This window comes from Crinia signifera, chromosome 6, assembly GCF_055691185.1.
Source record: "Crinia signifera chromosome 6, ASM5569118v1, whole genome shotgun sequence".
NCBI classification, from domain to species: Eukaryota; Metazoa; Chordata; class Amphibia; order Anura; family Myobatrachidae; genus Crinia; species Crinia signifera.
The window spans coordinates 129183359-129202721 of record NC_139222.1 but is presented as its reverse complement, the minus strand read 5'-3'; the positions used below and the strand labels follow the sequence as shown (position 1 = coordinate 129202721).

The 19363-nt window shown below is 43.0% G+C and overlaps 1 protein-coding gene across 1 annotated transcript in view; it reads right to left on the bottom strand.

Moving 5' to 3' along the window:
* Positions 1-220: 220 nt before the first annotated feature.
* The window catches only part of LASP1 (LIM and SH3 protein 1), a 48985-nt gene continuing 29842 nt past the window's right edge, over positions 221-19363 (bottom strand). Inside the window, exons 3-7 of the mRNA XM_083147148.1 lie at positions 14661-14745; positions 8767-8874; positions 7272-7425; positions 3780-3874; positions 221-2746 (exon numbers count right to left, since the gene is read on the bottom strand). Of these exons, the coding sequence (XP_083003274.1) occupies positions 2573-2746; positions 3780-3874; positions 7272-7425; positions 8767-8874; positions 14661-14745 (616 nt within the window). The 3' untranslated portion in view covers positions 221-2572. The remainder of the gene's footprint in view (positions 2747-3779; positions 3875-7271; positions 7426-8766; positions 8875-14660; positions 14746-19363) is intronic.

Below are 19363 nucleotides of genomic sequence, written 5' to 3'. Positions count from 1 at the left end.
TAATTATAGATTAAAATGGACAAAAGTTATTTTTAGGTCACATTTATACCTAAAAGGCATTATGCGCTCATACATTGTCCAAAATAATGAGATAAGTGCAGAATGTATATCATTGGCCCACACAAATCACCTAAACGTAAAACCAACGCATAGAGATACTGCCATAATGTCAAACAGAAATGCCAACTGCTACAGAATGACAACACAGGGACATCACAGGTAAAAATGATACTTTTATTTTCAATTTAAGTAAACCGAAAAAGCTTTTCTTGGTGGCTGCATGATTGATTGATTTTTAAATGATTATAGGCCCAAGCAATTTTATACAAAGGCTTCCCAGCTGGGGGTGTAATGATACAAAAAAAAAAAAAAAAAATTAGAAGTGGGCTAAAGTATGATTAACACATACACAAGACAGTAAGGCTGCGGAGGGAGTGTGATTTGGAGGGGACACCATGTCTGTTCTCCCCTGTTCCGCACTGGGCATAAGGGAAAGTGCTTTGATTAAATAGGAAGAACGGAAAATTGTAGTTTGGTCCAGTTAGGAGGATTGTGGAATAAAATGTCATTTCTTTGACATTCAAAGATTTAGATTATTTTTTTCACTTGGTCCTTGGAGGGGAAGGAAACACACGAACACACACAGAAAAAAATCTCCCACTTTTGCCAATAGATCTATATTTACAGTGGCGGCATGTCTGCAGGAGCACAAACTCTTTCCAGCACACAAACAGCCTTGTTGCATTATCCAGTCTGAACGTAACAATGTTACATTGCCTTCTAAAGGAATGTATCAAGTATTTTTAGAGTTCTGTGGAATTACCCGTCCCCTCACCAAGTATTCACATTGAGTTCCAGTTACTTTTGCTCTATTAATTGTGCTTTAAAAAAAGTGGCATCAGGAATAATGAAATGACTTGTGCTTGGTCCCCAACATTACAGATCACTGCCCCTCTAGAGCTCAGTATCAGTTGGGAAACCACCAACCGTTCATTGCCACAAGAATGAAGGCGAAGGTGCAGAATGAGCGCTGGAGACCAGACCTGTACGTGCATGAGGGAAATAGGCTACAGCAAATAAGGCAGCAAAATGACAAGGCAGCAGACATTTGGCTCATGATGCATTTGGTTGAATGTCAGCCACAAATTGGCACCAGGAGATTGCTGCGCCTTTTCTTAAGGAAATGTCACAACTCATAAAATGCAGAAGGGATGTGTACAATGAGATAAACCCAGTGACACAAACTTTATGAAGAGTTCCGAAGTTCTACAATGCTTTCACATGGGATAATGTGGCATAGTATCGCTCAGACACTGAGAAGGACGCATCACTCTGATCTCAGTCACTAGAACACAATGCTGAATCCAAGCTTTAAGATAAATCTCTTTTTTGAGCTATTGTATCTAACAGGCCATACAATTGGCATGGAGAGAAAATTGGACATGTTGGGGGCGAAACCTTTGTTTAATCAATACATGAACCTGGTCCCTTTTTTTACCCTCTTTCTATATTATTTAAATCCCATGAACTCTGTAGAGTCTTTTCTATCTATATAACAAAATGGAACAAAATATATATATATATATTTATAAAATATACCAAATTGGGGGGGGTGGGGGTGGGGAATGGAAAAAAAAATCAAATACAGTCTTTAATGTAAAAATATTATAATTAAATCTTTCAAGCTGTTTACTAACCAACTACACTAATATATATATATTTGATTAAGGTATCTGAATAAGAAATAGAATAGAACAACAAATTTCTGGCACGGTGGGATGTTACTCAGTGGCTACTGCTTTGGGAGGATTATAGACAGGAGTGAGGGTACCACCCAGTGCAACATCTGCACCGCAATTTAAGACTCATCAGAATGCTCTCTGCCAGGGAAGCAGATGGTGGTCTTCAATGTCTGTTCTTGCGAACATACTCTAATATGGTTCTCTAGACTGAGATAAAAGTATGATGTGAGGAAAAACTAGCAGGGCATCTCATACCAGCCAAAAATCAACCTGAAAACATTAGATGACTGCACTACATAGCCTTGCTGTTTGTTCCATATCATATAATCTGAAAGCTCCTAAATTAGGATGTCAACAGTTTGTCCCAAATAAAAGAAAAAACGTGCTAGATTTGTAAACCACAGTTTAAATTTAAAGGGGGCGAGCAGTTCTCTCGCCCAACTGGGAATTCATATTCCTGCAATATGCATACAGAAAGATAAGGGAAGAAAAAAAAAAAAAAAAACTACCACATCCCACTCCTTAAAATCTATAAAAAAAAAAATTATATACCAGTGCAAAGCGCATAGATAGGTCAATCAGACATAAAAAGGGCATGGTTCAGGAGGTGGGGGGATAAAGAGGGTGACATCTCCCCTTATGCTGTCCCTCCAGTGACTAAAAGATGAAGCAGAGGTAATTTTTTTCTTCTGCCACCAGAGGGTAGCAGAGAGGGTTTAAGAGAATGCTGAAATAGAGGGCGAGGTGGAGCCCACCCTTCAGAAAGCTGGGAGAGGGCTGCACTGGAATGCTTCATGATTGTGTAAGAAAGATGAGGTGAGTTCTCCCGATCACATGGTTTCCACATAGTTGGCAGGAAGCATGCCAGTGTCCCCTGTGCGCTCCACAGTTCCGTACATCCATCCGTCATCAATCTGCTGAACATTGATAATAGTATCACCATCCTGGAAAGACACCTCATCTTCATCTGCAGCATTGTAATCATACACAGCTCTGAAGCGCTTCTGTGAAATGGGAGAAGACACAGTATGAGAAAATGAAGAGGTGAAATGTGACATTTGTATTTTGGATGTACTCTAACTAGTAGCGCTGTTGCAGCCATACAGCTATGAGATGAAGGATAACCTCCTAAAACTAGGTTTTCACTGCTATTTCAAACATTTTCATATTATCTTACATGCAACATGATCAGGCTAAAGAATAAGAAAATTGCCTGACTTGGCATGCCCTTCTGGGTGATCACCACAAGCCGACACATTCTGTGCTTGAAAGTAACTATATGCAAGAACTTTCATACCAGGAGATAGATACCAGTGAGGATTTGGTACCATGTCAGACAGTTGGAACTATGGCAGTTGTAAGCTAGAGTTCTGGACACACAATTAAGGCAGACAGATTTTAGGCTGAGAATACACATTTCATGCAAAACTAAGCATAAACTGAAAACTGAATAAAGTTAATGGTTTCATTAAAACAGCTAGGCTGCAATGTCAGTTAGGACAGTGGTTCCTAATGAAGTAGTCTGTGTGGTCAGTAATATCACTAGTTCCTAGAGAAACATCTCTGGTTCTTAGTGAAACTACAGGCTGCAGTGCTAGTGTTCTCACTGGTTCCAAGTGAAACTACAGTGCTAGTGTTCTCACTGGTTCCAAGTGAAACTACAGTGCTAGTGTTCTCACTGGTTCCAAGTGAAACTACAGTGCTAGTGTTATCACTGGTTCCAAGTGAAACCACAGGCTGCAGTGCTAGTGTTATCACTGGTTCCTAGAGAAACTACAGGCTGCAATGCCAGTGATATCACTGGTTCCTAGTGAAACTACAGGCTGCAGTGTTAGTGATATCACTGGTTCTTAATGAAACTAGAGGCTGCAATGCCAGTGATATCACGGTTCCCTAGAGAAACTACAAGCTGCAATGCCAGTTATAGTGAAACTAGTTTTCTAGTAGATTGATTTTCTGCATTTTCATGAACCCACAAACATGTAAAAAAGTGACAGCTGCATTTTCATTCTTCAATCTTCACAAAAAGATACTCACCCCCCCTGCTGGGGCAGTGTGCTGGGTTGGCACTGGGGCTGCTGGTTCCTGGTAACCGTATTTGGGTGGCTGTTGTTGCCTCTGATGTTGATAAGCTATTAAAAAAAATACAGAAAAAAAAGTATATATTAAAAAAATTTGCTATTGTAATTTTTATAATAAGTTATTTATATAGCTCAAACATTCGGCAGTGTTGTACAGAGAATATTTGGTCATTCACTACAGTAACTGTCTACCCCAGTGGAGCCTAATATTCCCTAATGTAAACGCACACACATTAACACTGGGGATAATTTTTATCATGAGCTAACAGAAGCGCATGCAAGGGGGTTTCTGAGTACCCAGAAACCCCTCCAGGAGCCTAAGGGCCCTAGGCTGAGAGCTGAGGGTCCCCTCTTTCCATGGGTACAAGAATTTAAAAAAAATCGGCCCTTGGAAACCGGAGATATCTGACTTCAAAGCAGTGGTCCCCATCCAAGCCTGTTAATTGCTCTTCCCAGTCAGATATTTCAGGTTCTGTCTGACTGTTTTTCTGAGGGTATATTCTAAAAGCTAGGACTCTCCCCCTTTGATGGACACTAGTAGCTCGTCTCTACTGTTCCCAGAACCAGAGATATCAGCCTTCCAGCTGCTGGTTACTGCTCCAGCTCCACACACCTGGTATGTAGTTTTATATTCTCGTTGGCAGATTGCTCTGCCTCCTGAACTCTGATCCCCTAGTCCCCAATACCATTTGGTAGGTGGGATTCTCTAAAATTCCACTTTTAATTCCATTAAAATCTAAGAAATCTATTTCTGAGAACTGGAGATATCTTCAGTCAAGCAAGCTGTCCTCCCACCAGAAAATTATAAACCCACTCCACTATACACCCCTCCTCTACATATTAAACATCCTCTACCACCCTGGAAGTTATGTATCAGGGCCCCTTCATTCAGCCCAATGCCCCCTTCTCCCACCATCTATGCAGCAAAGGGGTAATTAGTGGAAATTACTGATCCAGGCCCTACATGCTGAGCGGTTGAACGGACCCGGCATATACTGGGTCACCTAAGTGTCCATCTCCGTTCTTTGCTCCGCCCCTCTGGAAACCCCCTGCGTTTGCCCCTGGCTAATTAATCTTCCTGTGTTGTGCAGAGGAGGTTTTGTGAAGTTGAACTTTGTTGCTTTCGAACTAACCAATTGAGTTGAAGTAAAAATGTAGAGATTTGTTGACACTGCATTCAACTTTAAGGAATAGTCACATGGATTATATGAATGAGTATGTTTTTCCTTGCTTCTACCTTTGGACACAATTGTAACTGCATATAATATAATTGATCTTTATTTTAAAAGCAGAAAAAAAAAACTATAGGACTTAATAAAAAAGGTAGCAAAAAAAGGGTGGAGGCATGTGGTGGTCCATTCATGCATGGACACACTAAATGACGCGCACAAACCTGGATGTCCACATGATCTAAGATTCATCAAACCTGGCCACTTTTTCTCCATTGATTCAAGGAAATGAGAATTACAAAAACTGGCAGCAAGCTGTGATGCATTGTGTATTCTGCCACCTTCACTTGTTCGTCAGTTTGTGCTACAATAGATCACCGGCTGTACTTTCTTATGCCACTATCGGTAGGTACTAACCACTGCATAACTGGAACACACTACAAGCCCCGCCTCTTTGGTATTGCTCTGACTCAGTCGATCCTTACAATTGCCAATTTTTCCTGGATTAAGGAATGAGTATTTATCTGCTACTTAATATATCCCACCCCTTGACAGGTGGTTGTAACCAGATACATCAATAATTCACTTCACTCATCAATTGTTTTAAAATGATGGCAGAACAGTTTATATACACACAGCGAGTGTTAATATTAATCGCAGTCTAAAAATATTTGCCTGAAATTCTAGTATTGACTTAGAGACATTGTTATACATGGAGAATTTATAGATGTCACTGCTGTGAAGACTGATATTTTTTTTATCTTAAACGTGTATTACATGGAACCATTTACAATATGGGCGGTATTCAATGAGCCCGATTCGCCATGTTTTTATGGTGAATTTGTGCTGTTTGGCGAATTTTTGACAAAAACGGTGAATCACCCTATTCAATGACCACATGGCGAATACATTTCAAGGTTTTTTTCGCCATGATTCACCGAGTAGCAATCGCTATCTTTTTATGGTGAAGTGGAATGTGAACTTCTAAAATAAAGTGTTTTGTTTTTTACATTTGGTGTCTAAAAATCAGGAATTTTATTCTGAGGAGGGGCATGCTACTTTTATTCATGTGCTGTAAAGCACATGAATATATATTTAATTTAAAAAAAAATATATATATTTTTTTTTACACAGCAGCCAGCAGGGGGCGCCGGAGCCGAGCCGCTCATTACATACTCCCCTGCTGGCACCCCCGGGGGGGCAGGCTGTGCTTCCTGGCACCCGGGGAGCCCACCTGCCCCCCACAAACGTTCAGGGGCAGGCAGAGAGACTTCCATCTCTCTGCCTGGCACCCTCCTTAGGCTCCCTGCGGCAATCGCCGCAGGAGCTCATATTCGCCTGTCAGGGGCAGCGAGCCCCTGACACGTTGAATACCGGAGCCCGCTGGCTCCGGAACGTGGCGAATGTGCAGCGAATCCTAAAAAGGATTCGCTGCACCTCGCAGGTATTCTCATTGAATACCGCCCATAGAATTTTTTTTTTTACCGCCCTTATTCAGGTGAACCGTCTGTAAATCGGGCACTATAGCATTACTTGTCCATGTAGACTTCATGTAGAAAATGAAATGCATTAGGTTATTTCGGATTAAATGAATCACTAGGACTTCCTTTTTTTTCTTAAAAGGAACATTATAGTTATATTATACTGTATATGATTAACCCCTAGTAACCAAGGGTATTAGAGGTTTACATTTAGGGTATTTTCTTACATGTAGCTACGCAAGTTAACATTTATATAAACCTAACATTTTTAACAATTATTTTGGTAGGTTCTCCTTTAATCATCTCTATGCCTCAAACATGTTAAGAATTATATGAATAATACTTTTTCTGTGCAGCAGTGCTATGCAAAAATACACCAACATTTTTTAGAATAGCTAAATATTTAGAGACAGGCACTGTCTAAATAAAAAAAGGCTTTGTAGTGTTATCTTGATATACAACCCAGGTGCTGAGCATTAGATCATTGGGGATATCATCAGTGATGGTCAATCATCTTTGTGCAAGAGACATGTAGGATACTCGAGTCCATCCAAACAGCCACTTGGTAATGTGACACTTCCGGTATGTCTACATGTTTCGCAAACAGACTTTTCACAATGTAGGACCTTGCATTTTAGAAACTTCCTGCAGTGCCTACTCATGGTACTTATGGCAGTCTACAAAATAAAAATCAGTGCAAAAGGTTTTTATATACAATATAGTGCAATGTTTTAGTTATTACAGGAAGGTTTTGCTCTACTTTGGACTTTACAGTCGTCTTCTCCGATTTTCAGTTACCTGAGCTACTGGCCATGGGCTGATGGGATGGCATGCTCTCTGAGGGTGGTCGGCGGTAATTGGCACCATCTTCTGAACCTCTGCGCTCCAGTTCCCCTCCTTCAATGGATGGATTTCCCATTCGGCTCTTCTCAAAATCTTCATGATATTTAATCTACGGGGGGGAAGCAATTTAGAAATTTTGATTGGGCCTTTAGCAGATTTATGTGGACATTAAATGTTTGCCGAGTAGGTCAAATTTACATTCAACCTATTCAATCTTTCAGATGGTCAGAAAGACCATGAATTAGCGATAAAGGACGCAGAATCAACAATTTAGAATCCGTTTTCGACAATACAGAGTTGACTGCATGGGAGACAATTAGGCATGTTCTGAAATATTGGCACACATTGACAACACCCTAAGGGGCTCTTCTATTAGCCGAAGTAATTTACCACATGTCAATTAATCCCCCAGGGCTATTCAATTAGCACTTACTGGGGATTGTTTTTATGCCTCTGAACCAAGAAAAGAAAAAAACCAAAATAAACCTGATAGCCAGGCAATTAACGGCTGCCGAAACACTTAACACACAAATCAGATGTTTATGCAGATTTTTAGTTACTAACCATTACCAATAATGTAATGGCCATTAAACAGGGTCTGTAGGGAAAAAGGGAATGCAACTGAATAGCCATGGTCATTGAAGCTTGCGGCTACATCCCTTATGCTATGTGTACTTGAATTACTGTTACCATGTCATCGGGGGTAATGAGTAACTTTTGTGAGACTCTGCACCACAATAGCCTTGCATGGTTTATTTCCAATGGGATACTTGCACTCATAGCGCCCATACCTGACACTCCAGTGATGGTCCTACATCACTAACGCGAGAAGACCCCTTGTAAAATATAGTTTCAGAGCATGAACAGCAGAAAGCAGTCAAATTTAAGAGGACAGTGCAACCAAATTCAGGATTACAGGGATTAGCATTCCATATGAAAGAGGCATTTGAAAGAAACGGAGCTGCAGAAGATTAAGTATACAAGGCCAAACAGCTGGTATGTTCTCAAGCAATGAAAACTTTACTCTAAAGCTTTGTACACATGGAGCGATTTGGTCGATGAGCGATTTTGACAAACTGACGCTCAGCGACCAAATCGCTGAGTGTCCCATTTTCATCAGCGACCAGCAATGGATGCTGATGAAAACAACACACACACTGCCGTGGGAAACCGCGGGTTGCAGGAACCATTGCCCTGTATGCACGGGTTTATAGGCGCTCAACGTGTATGGGGCTTTAGACAGAAATAACCAGTGGCTCTACCATGTGTGATCCACAGAAAATGCTGCAATTTGAGGGTCGACTTTTGAACAGCACTTACTAAAACTCCACTGGCTTGTATAAATCACTGCAAACTAATCCTTTGGGAAATACAGGCTTTGAAGTGGATAAAAGTAATGAGCATTTTAGACAGAAGCTATAACACCAGTGGAGGGATGCAGAATACTCACATTACTAATCTGATCTTGTGTCTTCTTAATTCTCTGCAGCTCAGGAGTATCAGCCACCACACTGAATCCCTTGCCTTTATTCTTTTCAAAGTCTTCCTTGTAGCGAATCTGAGGACAAATGCAATGATGTTATTTATGCATTTATTGTTTTGCGTTAACCTTAGTGATTACCCAAGTAAAAGTTATAGATCAGGGGTGGCCAACCGTTCCGAGGTAAAGAGCCGAAAAATAACGGCAATCAAGCCAAAGAGCCGACATCATGTGCGCGACTTTAGCGCGCGCGGCAAAAAGGGGTGTGGTCTGTGGCGTGGTCAGGGGAGTAGTCCTATGACACAAGGGGGAGTGGCTACATGACAAAACTTTATGGTGCCAGATATGCCCCCACAGTGCCCATTTGTGAGTGCGCACTGAGTACCCCATTGTTCCCCTTTTTTATACCTTGCCCAAGGTGCATAAGAGCTTAATTGACCCCCCTGGGAGGCCGATAATTTCTGCCAGGGGCTCATTGTATCATAAGGTCTCTACTTTTTTGGATGCATATCTCAATCCCTGCATACAAAGTACTAGATCATATCTAAAAGATACTAACATGCTGATCAAAAGATTGCAGGAGAATGAGATTTGGCCGGAAAATATGTTGCTATGTAGTGCAGATGTCACTGGTCTGTACACTTGCATCCCCCATCATTTGGGGTTGGATGCAGTAAGTGGACTGATCAGTGACAATGTGACATACAAAGGTCCCCCTGTTCAGCTCTTTATGCAATTACTGTCATTGGTTCTTAACAGAAATTTCTTTACTTTCAATGGTGGCATGTATAGGCAGAGACTTGGCTGTGCGATGGGGTCCCCAGTGGCCCCTTCGTACGCCAATGCCTTTATGTGCACCATTGATGAATTATTGTTCCATCAGGGACCACATAGTTCTAATGTGGTCCTTTATTTAAGGTACATAGATGACCTGTTAATCTTTTGGCAAGGGTCCAAGCAGTCATTGGTTGACATGTTCACAGCACATAATCAGTCTCCTAGTCCTGTAAAATTTACGTTTTCTATCAGTGATACTTCCATTAATTTTTTGGACGTTCTAATCACGCAAAAGGATAGAAGATTATCTACTGCTATCTATGTAAAAAGTACCGATAGGAACACGTTGCTTCGCCACGAGAGTTGTCACCCGTTGCCCCTGCGCAGGGGCTTGCCCTATTCGCAGATGCTCCGGGTGCGACGTATCACAAGTGATCCACACGAGACGATAAAACAACTTGACATTATGCAAGCCAAATTTGAAGAAAGAGGGTATAGACGTAGTGATCTTATTAAAATCAAAGAGAAGGTGTTACAGACACCCAGGGAGGTTACCTTGAATCCTCCGGATAAATTAGATCAAACCAATCAGAGGATCCCTTGGGTCAATCAGTTTGCCAGTGATAGTCAGATAGTTACTAAAAAGGTTAAACAACATTGGCCCCTTATTACCACGGATAAAGATCTACCCGGTCTAAATAGGCTCCGCATTATGCCAGCTTATAAGAGGGGCAGTAACTTGAGTGACTTGTTAGTTAAACTTGACATCAGCAACTTAACTAAGAAATCTGTTCCTACCCATTTCATGACACGACCCTCGGGCTGCTATAAGTGTGTAGGTTGCACTACCTGTGGGTCTTTGCTCACAGGTAGTTACATTTCCCATCCCCACACAGGTCGTAGAGTGCCCATCAAGTCGGTTGTCACTTGTTCTACCCGCTTCGTTGTATATGTTCTGTCTTGCCCTTGTGGTCTTTACTACGTGGGCAAGACGGAATGTCAATTCAAAGAAAGAATGGCTAACCACCGCCATGCAATACGGCAGGCTATCTCTAGTGGCACTAGTGATCAGCCGGTGGCTCGGCATTGTGTTACCTTTGGTCATAGTGTGGCCAGTTTGCGTTCAAAAATTGTGGACCATGTGCCCCCCCCAATAAGGGGTGGCAATAGGGGTAAACTATTGTTACAGGCTGAGGCAAGGTGGATCCATGTATTGGACACCATTGCCCCTAGAGGGCTTAATGAGCAACATGGTTTGCAAAGTTTTTTGTAGCACATGAAGGTCTGTATTACAGACACATATATTGGTACATTTATTCTTGCAACTATTGTTGGAAATCCACTGCCCACACGGGAAATTAATTGTCCAGTAGCGGATGGTCAGCGCATTCTATATATATATAACGTTATGTATTATTGTTAATAATTTGATAATTTAAGAATAATTTGATGATAATAGTGCGCTAGTCTTTTGACACAGCTGGTATCCCTCTTTTTAATATTTTTAATATTTTGGTGATTTGTTTCAGATTTTCACATATTTATTCACTTATTGTATTGTACTTATTGATTTTGTATATTTTGTATATCATGTTTTATCATTATATGCTCATTTTTGTATGTATCGCACTTTCAGGTATCTCCTTGGTATAGGGTGAATGTGCGGGTCATGAGGCGGAAATCACCTAGTCTCTGAAAGTTTCCTGCGTGTCACAGGCCGGGCGCGTCCTTGATGACGCATCCAGGAAGTGAACGGAGGATAGGAGACGAATGGATGAGACGCCGGAGACGCCGCGCTGACACCTGTACCAGGTGAGTAAACCTCTTGATTGCAATGGGGGGAGTGACCCTTTGGGGTATATAATATGGTGTGTGTGCAGTGATGGGTTGTACCCTGAGGACGAGCCTGCGGCTCGAAACGCTGGTGTTGGTTATCACCTTGTGCTTAATAAAGCAGTGAAATTTTGTATTCACCTTTCTCCGAGTGACGCCTTGCTTTCGTGTATATATATATATATATATATATATATATATATATATATATATATATATATATATATATATATATATATATATATATATATATATATATATATATATATATATATATATATATATATATATAGCGCCAAGGGCTGGCACTCCGCATATAAATGCGGCACTCAGTTAACGAAATAAAAACACACTACATCACAGTTGTCACTGCTGATTACTTTTACATACACTTTGCCCAGAAGGGATGGCAGGAGGCTGGGGTGGATTAATGCCAGCCAGAGCAGGAGCAGGGCGGATCAAAGCGGCATATATATGTGCCGACTGGGTAGTGATAAAATGGCGCACCAGGCACACTGCTCCTAGTGTGACGGCGCATGCGCTGGCTCACGGCGGCCGCGGCCTGTCGTCACAAATGAGAGGACGATGCCGCAGAGCCGCACATCAAAGGGAAGGAGCCGCCGACCATCATATAAAGGGATGATAGCTGCCGAGCCGCACATGAGACAGAAGAGCCGCATGCGGCTCGGGAGCCGCGGGTTGGCCACCGCTGTAATAGATGATCCCCTATTTTGCCATTTCCAGCGGTGTCAACATAATTTATCATGGTCAGGAGTAAAAATAACTGGAGCATGCATGGGTGGGTCTGGATCAAATGGTCGACCGTCAATAAGTTGACTCCAAAAGATTGACAGTGACAAAAAAGGTCAATATGTTAAAGGTCAACATTGATAAAAGGTCTACAGAAAAATGTTTGACATGAAAAGGTTGACATTCGTAATTTCCTTTTTTGTGTTAATGTCAACACCTATAAACATGGTGTAGCACTTTGCTTGCCATGAGTCAGCCTTGTGCCTTGCTCTGCTACTGCTGTACTTGGCACACTTTACTGTTCCCAATTGTAGTCTACATGAACCGTAAAAGTATGAACAGTTCCAAAGGAAAAAAAATGTCAATGTTGACATAGGGGGGTATTAAATCCCCCATCACTTTTTCCGACAGGGGAAATAGAGGCTGGTGCCTATTCAATGTGGTCTTTCCCAAGGGCACTGAACAGGCATCTTGGCAAAACAAGCCCGATTAAAAGCAGTTGGGGTCGTTTTGCCGAGAAAGGCTGTGGATTGTTGAGGCTGTGGATTGTTGAGCCAACGGCCAGATCACGACAATCCACGACCGTTTCTCCTTGCCACACCCCCTTTTTGGCACTCTGGGAATTGAATCCCACTTGCCGAGATGCAGTCGAGCGGACCAAGAACAGGACCCAAGATTGAATACCACCCTTAGTGAATGTCAATCTAGTGCCTTTTGTCAAAGTCAACCAATCATCCAGATACCATCATGGGTATACATGTTGCCCGGAGGATAGGATATGAGGACCCCAGTGCTTGTGTGAGAAGTTTTCGTTTCTCACAGGTGTCATTCAGTAATGACCTCAGTTTATTTATAAAAGAACCGTTGGGACATTTAGTTACGTAAAAGATCTCTGATTTCTAGATCAGCTTTTACCACCCTTAGTCCAGAAGCCGCACCAACAGTGTAGCAGAGGTGACAAATTCCAATTTTAAAGCGCAACAGAATATGCATAATGGTAAGTAAATAAATGACAAACTCAATATATAAAAATATATAAAAATTCTGTACTTTGTTAATCTGTGAGGAAAAATGTGCACCATTAGTGATCCCTGAGGACCAAAGTTGGAACACAATGAACCTGATTATACAATGTGCTCTTGGTACTTCTTCAGATTTAACTGTAATGTTGCCAAACTGGCCTCATAGGCAACATTTGTACCACATGAATGACCACCAGTCTGGGAATGGTTACAACTGGAAAGTGGTAGATCCTGTTGCCACATGAACACATTGGACCTGCATGTAGTCTGGATATATATTGGGAGTTGCTTTCATTTTTAGGAGTCCAACATGGATATCTACAAATGTGCTTTGGCAAAAATATCTGGTTGTCCAGTAACTGCGCGGTGCATTTAAGCTTGCCCTAATATGGAACCAATAGAGGCATTATCATTGTTGAAAGTGCTGACCTATAGGAAGAAAAAAAAAAAGATAAGTGGGAAAATAACATAGGGACTGGAAAAAATGAAATGCATTTTCTCTCATTTTTATAGCACTACCATGGGGCAAGGGAGGATTTGGAATACTGAACAGCTAAATGCTGTTCTGTTTCCTTGGAAACTGCATCCATGACAACAAGAAAAGCATTTAACATCTTAAAGACCAAAGTCTTTCAGCTTTACCTAACAAATTTTAAGTTATGCTCTACTAATTTGTTTTTCCCATCTGTCCTTCCAGGGATGCGGAGCTCTACCTTTTAAGAATATTCCGTTTAAAACTGTATTTTGTTGCAATAAAACCCTATTTATCCCCATAAATGCTCTCAACGCCTAATCCTGAAGGGAAGGCTACAGCCCTCATTAGCAAAGATCTACTTCCATCTGGATGCCCTGCATTCTTCCCCAAACTCCCTATTTCTGGAACAGCCTCTTGAGTCACTTAAATCGGAAAGCTATTCAGAGTTCTTTCAAAAGTTCTGTCCCCCTGTCCCTAGAAGCATGTTTGTGCGCGTCAAAGTGACGGTCTTCCTGTTTAAATAATTTCTCAATATATTTTAACAAGTTCCTGTCACAGATATAACACATTGTATGGAAAGTGTACCTATAGGGCATTATACTATTTACAACACTTATTTTCAACCAAAAAGTTTCTCCACTCTATATAAACCCAGTGTCAGACAGACCAGTGCACTGTAAACCTAATAAATGTGAACTGATAAGTCAGCTGTGATTAGATGAGTTTGCATGAAATGTATTTCAGTAGGCTGAAGGTGTAGACTTTGGCCCATACATCTAGCATGGATCTTTAGAAAGGTCATTAAACATGAAGAGTAATACTTTACACAATAGATAGTGAAGGCCTACTGCAAACAGGATTGACTTCATGCTTCAGTTATTCTCTATCCCAACAGCTTATATCTCGACTGCCAGCAGTATAACGATTGCAAGTGCCGCAGAGTTATGGCAAACGCCATTAGTGAACCTGCCATTGCGAGGAGGTGGCATAACATGAAAGAAAATTACCTGGCTCTGAAGCTCACTTTGCTGCTTCAAGCGGAGATTTTCTGGAGTGTCAGCCACCATAGTAAAAGATTGCTTGGGATAATGCCTGGTTTAAAGAAAGAAAGAAACAAACCCAGTTAGATAAAATACGAGAACACCATTACTGATTATAAGTAAATATTGATGTCACTAGAGGCAGCAACATACACAAACTGAGAAGTGTAACAAATACGGATGTTACACAAGGAACACCTGTGGCTAAAACATGGATTGCACACAGTAATCCAAACATGCTGTCCTAGATAGTCAATGTATAGCGGAACCTCAAAGGAAAATGGCATTTGGCTCACACTTGAGCTTCCCAGTGTGCAGTTTTACAAGCTTCCATCACTTGCCATTAGTGTTAAAACTCCTTAAAACTATACTGTGATTTATCCTGTTTCCCTGGCCCTGTGTATGGGTAGCTCTTCCACAGATACTAGACCCCCTACCTGACCAACTGGACCCTCCGGTGTTGCATAACCGGCCTTTGCAGCTGTTGGTCAGGGGGCGATACCTGTTGCAGCCCTACTTATCCGTGGAAACCAGGTGCCGCGGACCCGCGAGTGACACTGGTGTTCCACCGACAGTTAAGCGGGTTGGAGGTGCTCGGCGGCTCTCCGGAGGTTACAGCCGTGAGAGCGGAAGTTTGTCTCGGCCGCAACACGCTGCTTCAGACCGCATGGAGGGACCGCAGCCATCTTGCCTGCTTGTCTCATGCATCGAGGTGCCTGTGGCCAGCTGCTGTTGCCCGCAATGGGTCTCATACGGATCTCTTCCTATACCTAACACCCGAGACTCGGTTCTTTCACTGGTACTGTGACTCCTTGCCACAACTACTTGGTAATCACTGGAATACCACGAGGAGCAGTTGTTGGAAGCGCTGCCGCAACTTGTACAGAACGTTGCAGTGATTTTGGCTCCTTCTGACATCACTATAGAGAGAGTCAATTGTATTTGGCCATGGAAAATTCTCTGCAACAGATCCTCTAAGCCATAACCACTTCAACTCAGAGGATTCTTGATGTATTTGATGCTACTCCTCCGATTAACACTTCTCCCCTCTGTTCATCTGGCCAGAGCGGTGACAGAAACGTGAAGGATCCTGACTCAATAGTTCTTACTAAACTTGTGATTGAATATGATATGGCTCCTGGGTTCTTTCTGCCTGGGCCTGAAGCTAAAGGCCCCCATACACTATGCGATTTTGGGGCGATTTTGGGACGATTTCATCCGATTTCGGCACTTTGTGCCGATAATCGGGTGATATCGGCCCAAAATCGTAGGTGTGTGATATCTGATCCGATCCGCGGTCCCGTGCGCATCGGACCGGATCAGGGAGGTCGGACGGTCTGTACATACGATCACGTCCGACCTCCCTGTATGCATATGCCTGCCACCTGACAGGCATATGCATGCAGACACCGGGGGAGCAGTGGGGCGGGCAGCGGGTCCCTGAGCGCCGGCGAGTGCTGCTGACTGACCTGGCCGGGCAGTGAACTTACACACAGCAGCAGCGGGGAGGGACGGGCAGCGCAGTGGCGGCTATTATATTTTTTAAATATTTGTCAAATGACCGGCTGCTCTCTGATTGGCTGAGAGCTCTCCGGCCAATCAGAGAGCGGCCGGTCATTTGACAAGTATTTTAAAAATCTAATAGCCGCCACTACGCTGCCCGTCCCCACCACCGCCGCCGCTGCCCGCCCCCACTACTCCTCACCGCCCTGCAGCTCCCCGGGTTTTTTTTTACATGGGATAAATCACATGCGATTTATCCCATGTAAAAAATGGCACATCAAGTGCCAAATTGTATGTGAGCCTCCCGGGGAGCTGCCGGGCGGCTCGCAGGTAAATTGGGTCCGACTTGTCCCTAGGACAAGTCGGCCTAATGTATGGGGGCCTTAAGTCCTTTAACTGCCTTGCTGCTGGAGGGCGAGTTCTGGCTATAGTTCCTCCAAAAATCCTCCTTTTGCTATCACTGGAGGCATGATGTCTGCACACAATGGGGCAGACGTATTAAGCCTTAACAAGAGATACATGCAAGGGTGATAAAGAGAGATAAACGTCCAGCCAATCAGCTCCTTACTGACTTTTTTCAAACACAGCCTGAAACATGGGAGTTAGCAGGTCACTGGCTGGACATTTATCTCTCCTTATCACCCTTGCATTTATCTCTTGCTAAAGCTTAATACATCTGCCCCATTGTTTACTATTTGTGCTGGATGCCCATCTGATCTTTATTGTGCAAATTGGGACAGTGCTGTCTTTAAAACTTTCAGAATATTGGCCGGACTAAAGGTGCCCACACACTAGAACGATTTTTGGGCCAATTGGCCGATTTTCGATAAATCGGCCGATATTTACCGATAATCGGTCGAAAATCAGCCGATGCTCGCTCCCGTGGATATTTTGCTAAATCTTCTGATTTTATGTGCTGCACAAAAGATCAGAAGATTTAACAAAAGATCCATAGGAATGCACATGGGATCTTAAGAAAAATCTTTGGTAAAGATGTGCGCTTGCCTGAAATCTTTTGTCCAGATCGGACAAAAGATTTGAAGGCTAATTTATGCGCACATCTTATGATCGCAGATCTTTCTAGTGTGTGGGCACCTTAATAAATTATATTATAATATGTAAAGACAGGATTATATGCATTTGCATATGCATATTTTGCCCAGTCTCACTGGTTATTGCATATTTTACATAAAATCTAGTGATGGTGCATATTTTAGGCCCATCCCTCTTCCCACCCGCGAGTCACAGCACTGCTTTGCCCTGCTGCTGCTGGCCAAGTAGTAGTAGAGTGTGCAGGCTGGGGAAATATGTGCGCAGAGTGGGGAACCATGGATGTACGCTGTGTCTGACACTGCTCTAGGCTGCCAATCCATGTTGATAAAAGTCAGTCAGGGCGGATGCCATTACGAAGCTCCTGAACCTTTGCCTGCCCCTGGCCTGGGACTTTACACCAGAGGAGGCGGGCAGAAGGGTTGTGACATCACGCGGCGCGGATAAAATGGTGCGTCACAGTGAGTATGCGGCACAGGGAGGAAGCCTTCCACTGCGCCGCCCTCACACGCTATGCTGACATTTGATCCATCGGCGCTGGAGATGAGGGTCTGTGCAGTTGATGCAAGAAAAGCTTTGGATGCTGCAGTATGCTGTAGCAGCCAGCATACTGACATCTGCAGATGCTGTGGGCCTATTTTTGAGGTTTTTATTTAATTTTATTATTTTTTTATTATTTTTTTGGGTACTTGTTTCCTAGAACGGCCACCGTCGGGGTAATCAAGTACCTTAACTTAAGGTACACGATTACCCCAGATGGACCCGATTTCAGGTCCATTTTGCTGTCAAAATTGGGTCCATCGCGTCGGTCGGGTGCATTAACATGGCACACGACGCAATGCACCCGATTTAGCCATAGGGTTCAATGTTAAAATATTTTTAACATTGAAAATTTGGAAAAAATGGGAAATGGACCAATATGGCCCATTTCTCATTGTATATGCCCCCCCCCCATTGTGAACGTCACCCCACGATTGACGCCAACCCGAAGCGTGGCGAGCGTAGCGAGCCCACGAGGGGCGGCGGTACGCGTCCTCCGACCTTTTCATACCCCTACTATCCACGTCGGCGTGGAGTTGAGAATATAAAGTCTGGCGAGCGCAGCGAGCCACCTAGACCGAAGCGTGGCGAGCCCCGCGAGGGGACGCGTCTACCTGTGAAGTTATACGTGTCCGCTCGCCACACTTTATATTCTCAACTCCACGCCGACGTGGATAGTAGGGGTATGAAAAGGTCGGAGGACGCGTACTGCCGCCCCTCGCAGGCTCGCTACGCTTCTGGTTGGTGGCAATCGTGGGGTGGCGTTGAGGGGGTTAAAATTGGGGTCTGGGGATAATTTTACATTGAATCCAATGTAAAATAGGGTCCCAGGGACCCTATTCACATTTCAATCAATGTAAAAATCGGGACCATCGCGTCGGTCGCATGCGATGCGATCGATGCGACCCGATCAACATCAGTGTGGCCGTGCTAGGAAACAAGAACCTTTTTTTTATTTAATGTAGCATATTTTAACACTTTTCATGCATATTTTAAGTATTTTTCATGCATATTTGCATTCATATTTCAAGCTTTTCTGTTGCATATAATCCTGTCTGTAATAATATGCCTTGCTACTATGGATGCCCTTTTTATTTTTTTATTATTTCCATCTGATTCCAAACTGTTTCTGTTATATGTGGGTTTTCTTCATTTGGTCGACACAGGTCTAGGTCAACACAAGCGTTAGGTCGACATGGGGCTTTTCGAACCAACAGGCGGTATTTCATGCCCTACCATCCACTAGAGTGTCGCGGGAGAATAAAATAGGGTACTTATATGTTAGTTGGGTGCCCACTAAACTATTTGCTTAGTTTTCCGCTTGCCACGATTTGGGCCCAGCGGCTCGCCACACTATATAAAGTAAACTCCATGACGACATGGATAGTGGGGGTATGAGCGTACTAACCATAGTGGGCGCCCAACTAACATAAGTACATAAAATAGTGTGGTGAGCATAGCGAGGCACCATGCCCGAAGCATTGCGAGCGAAGCGAGCGGATGTGGTGCATCTCAAACTGTGTCCATGTTGACTGTGTTGACATTCGGGTAAAAAAAACTGTGAAAGACCACATGTC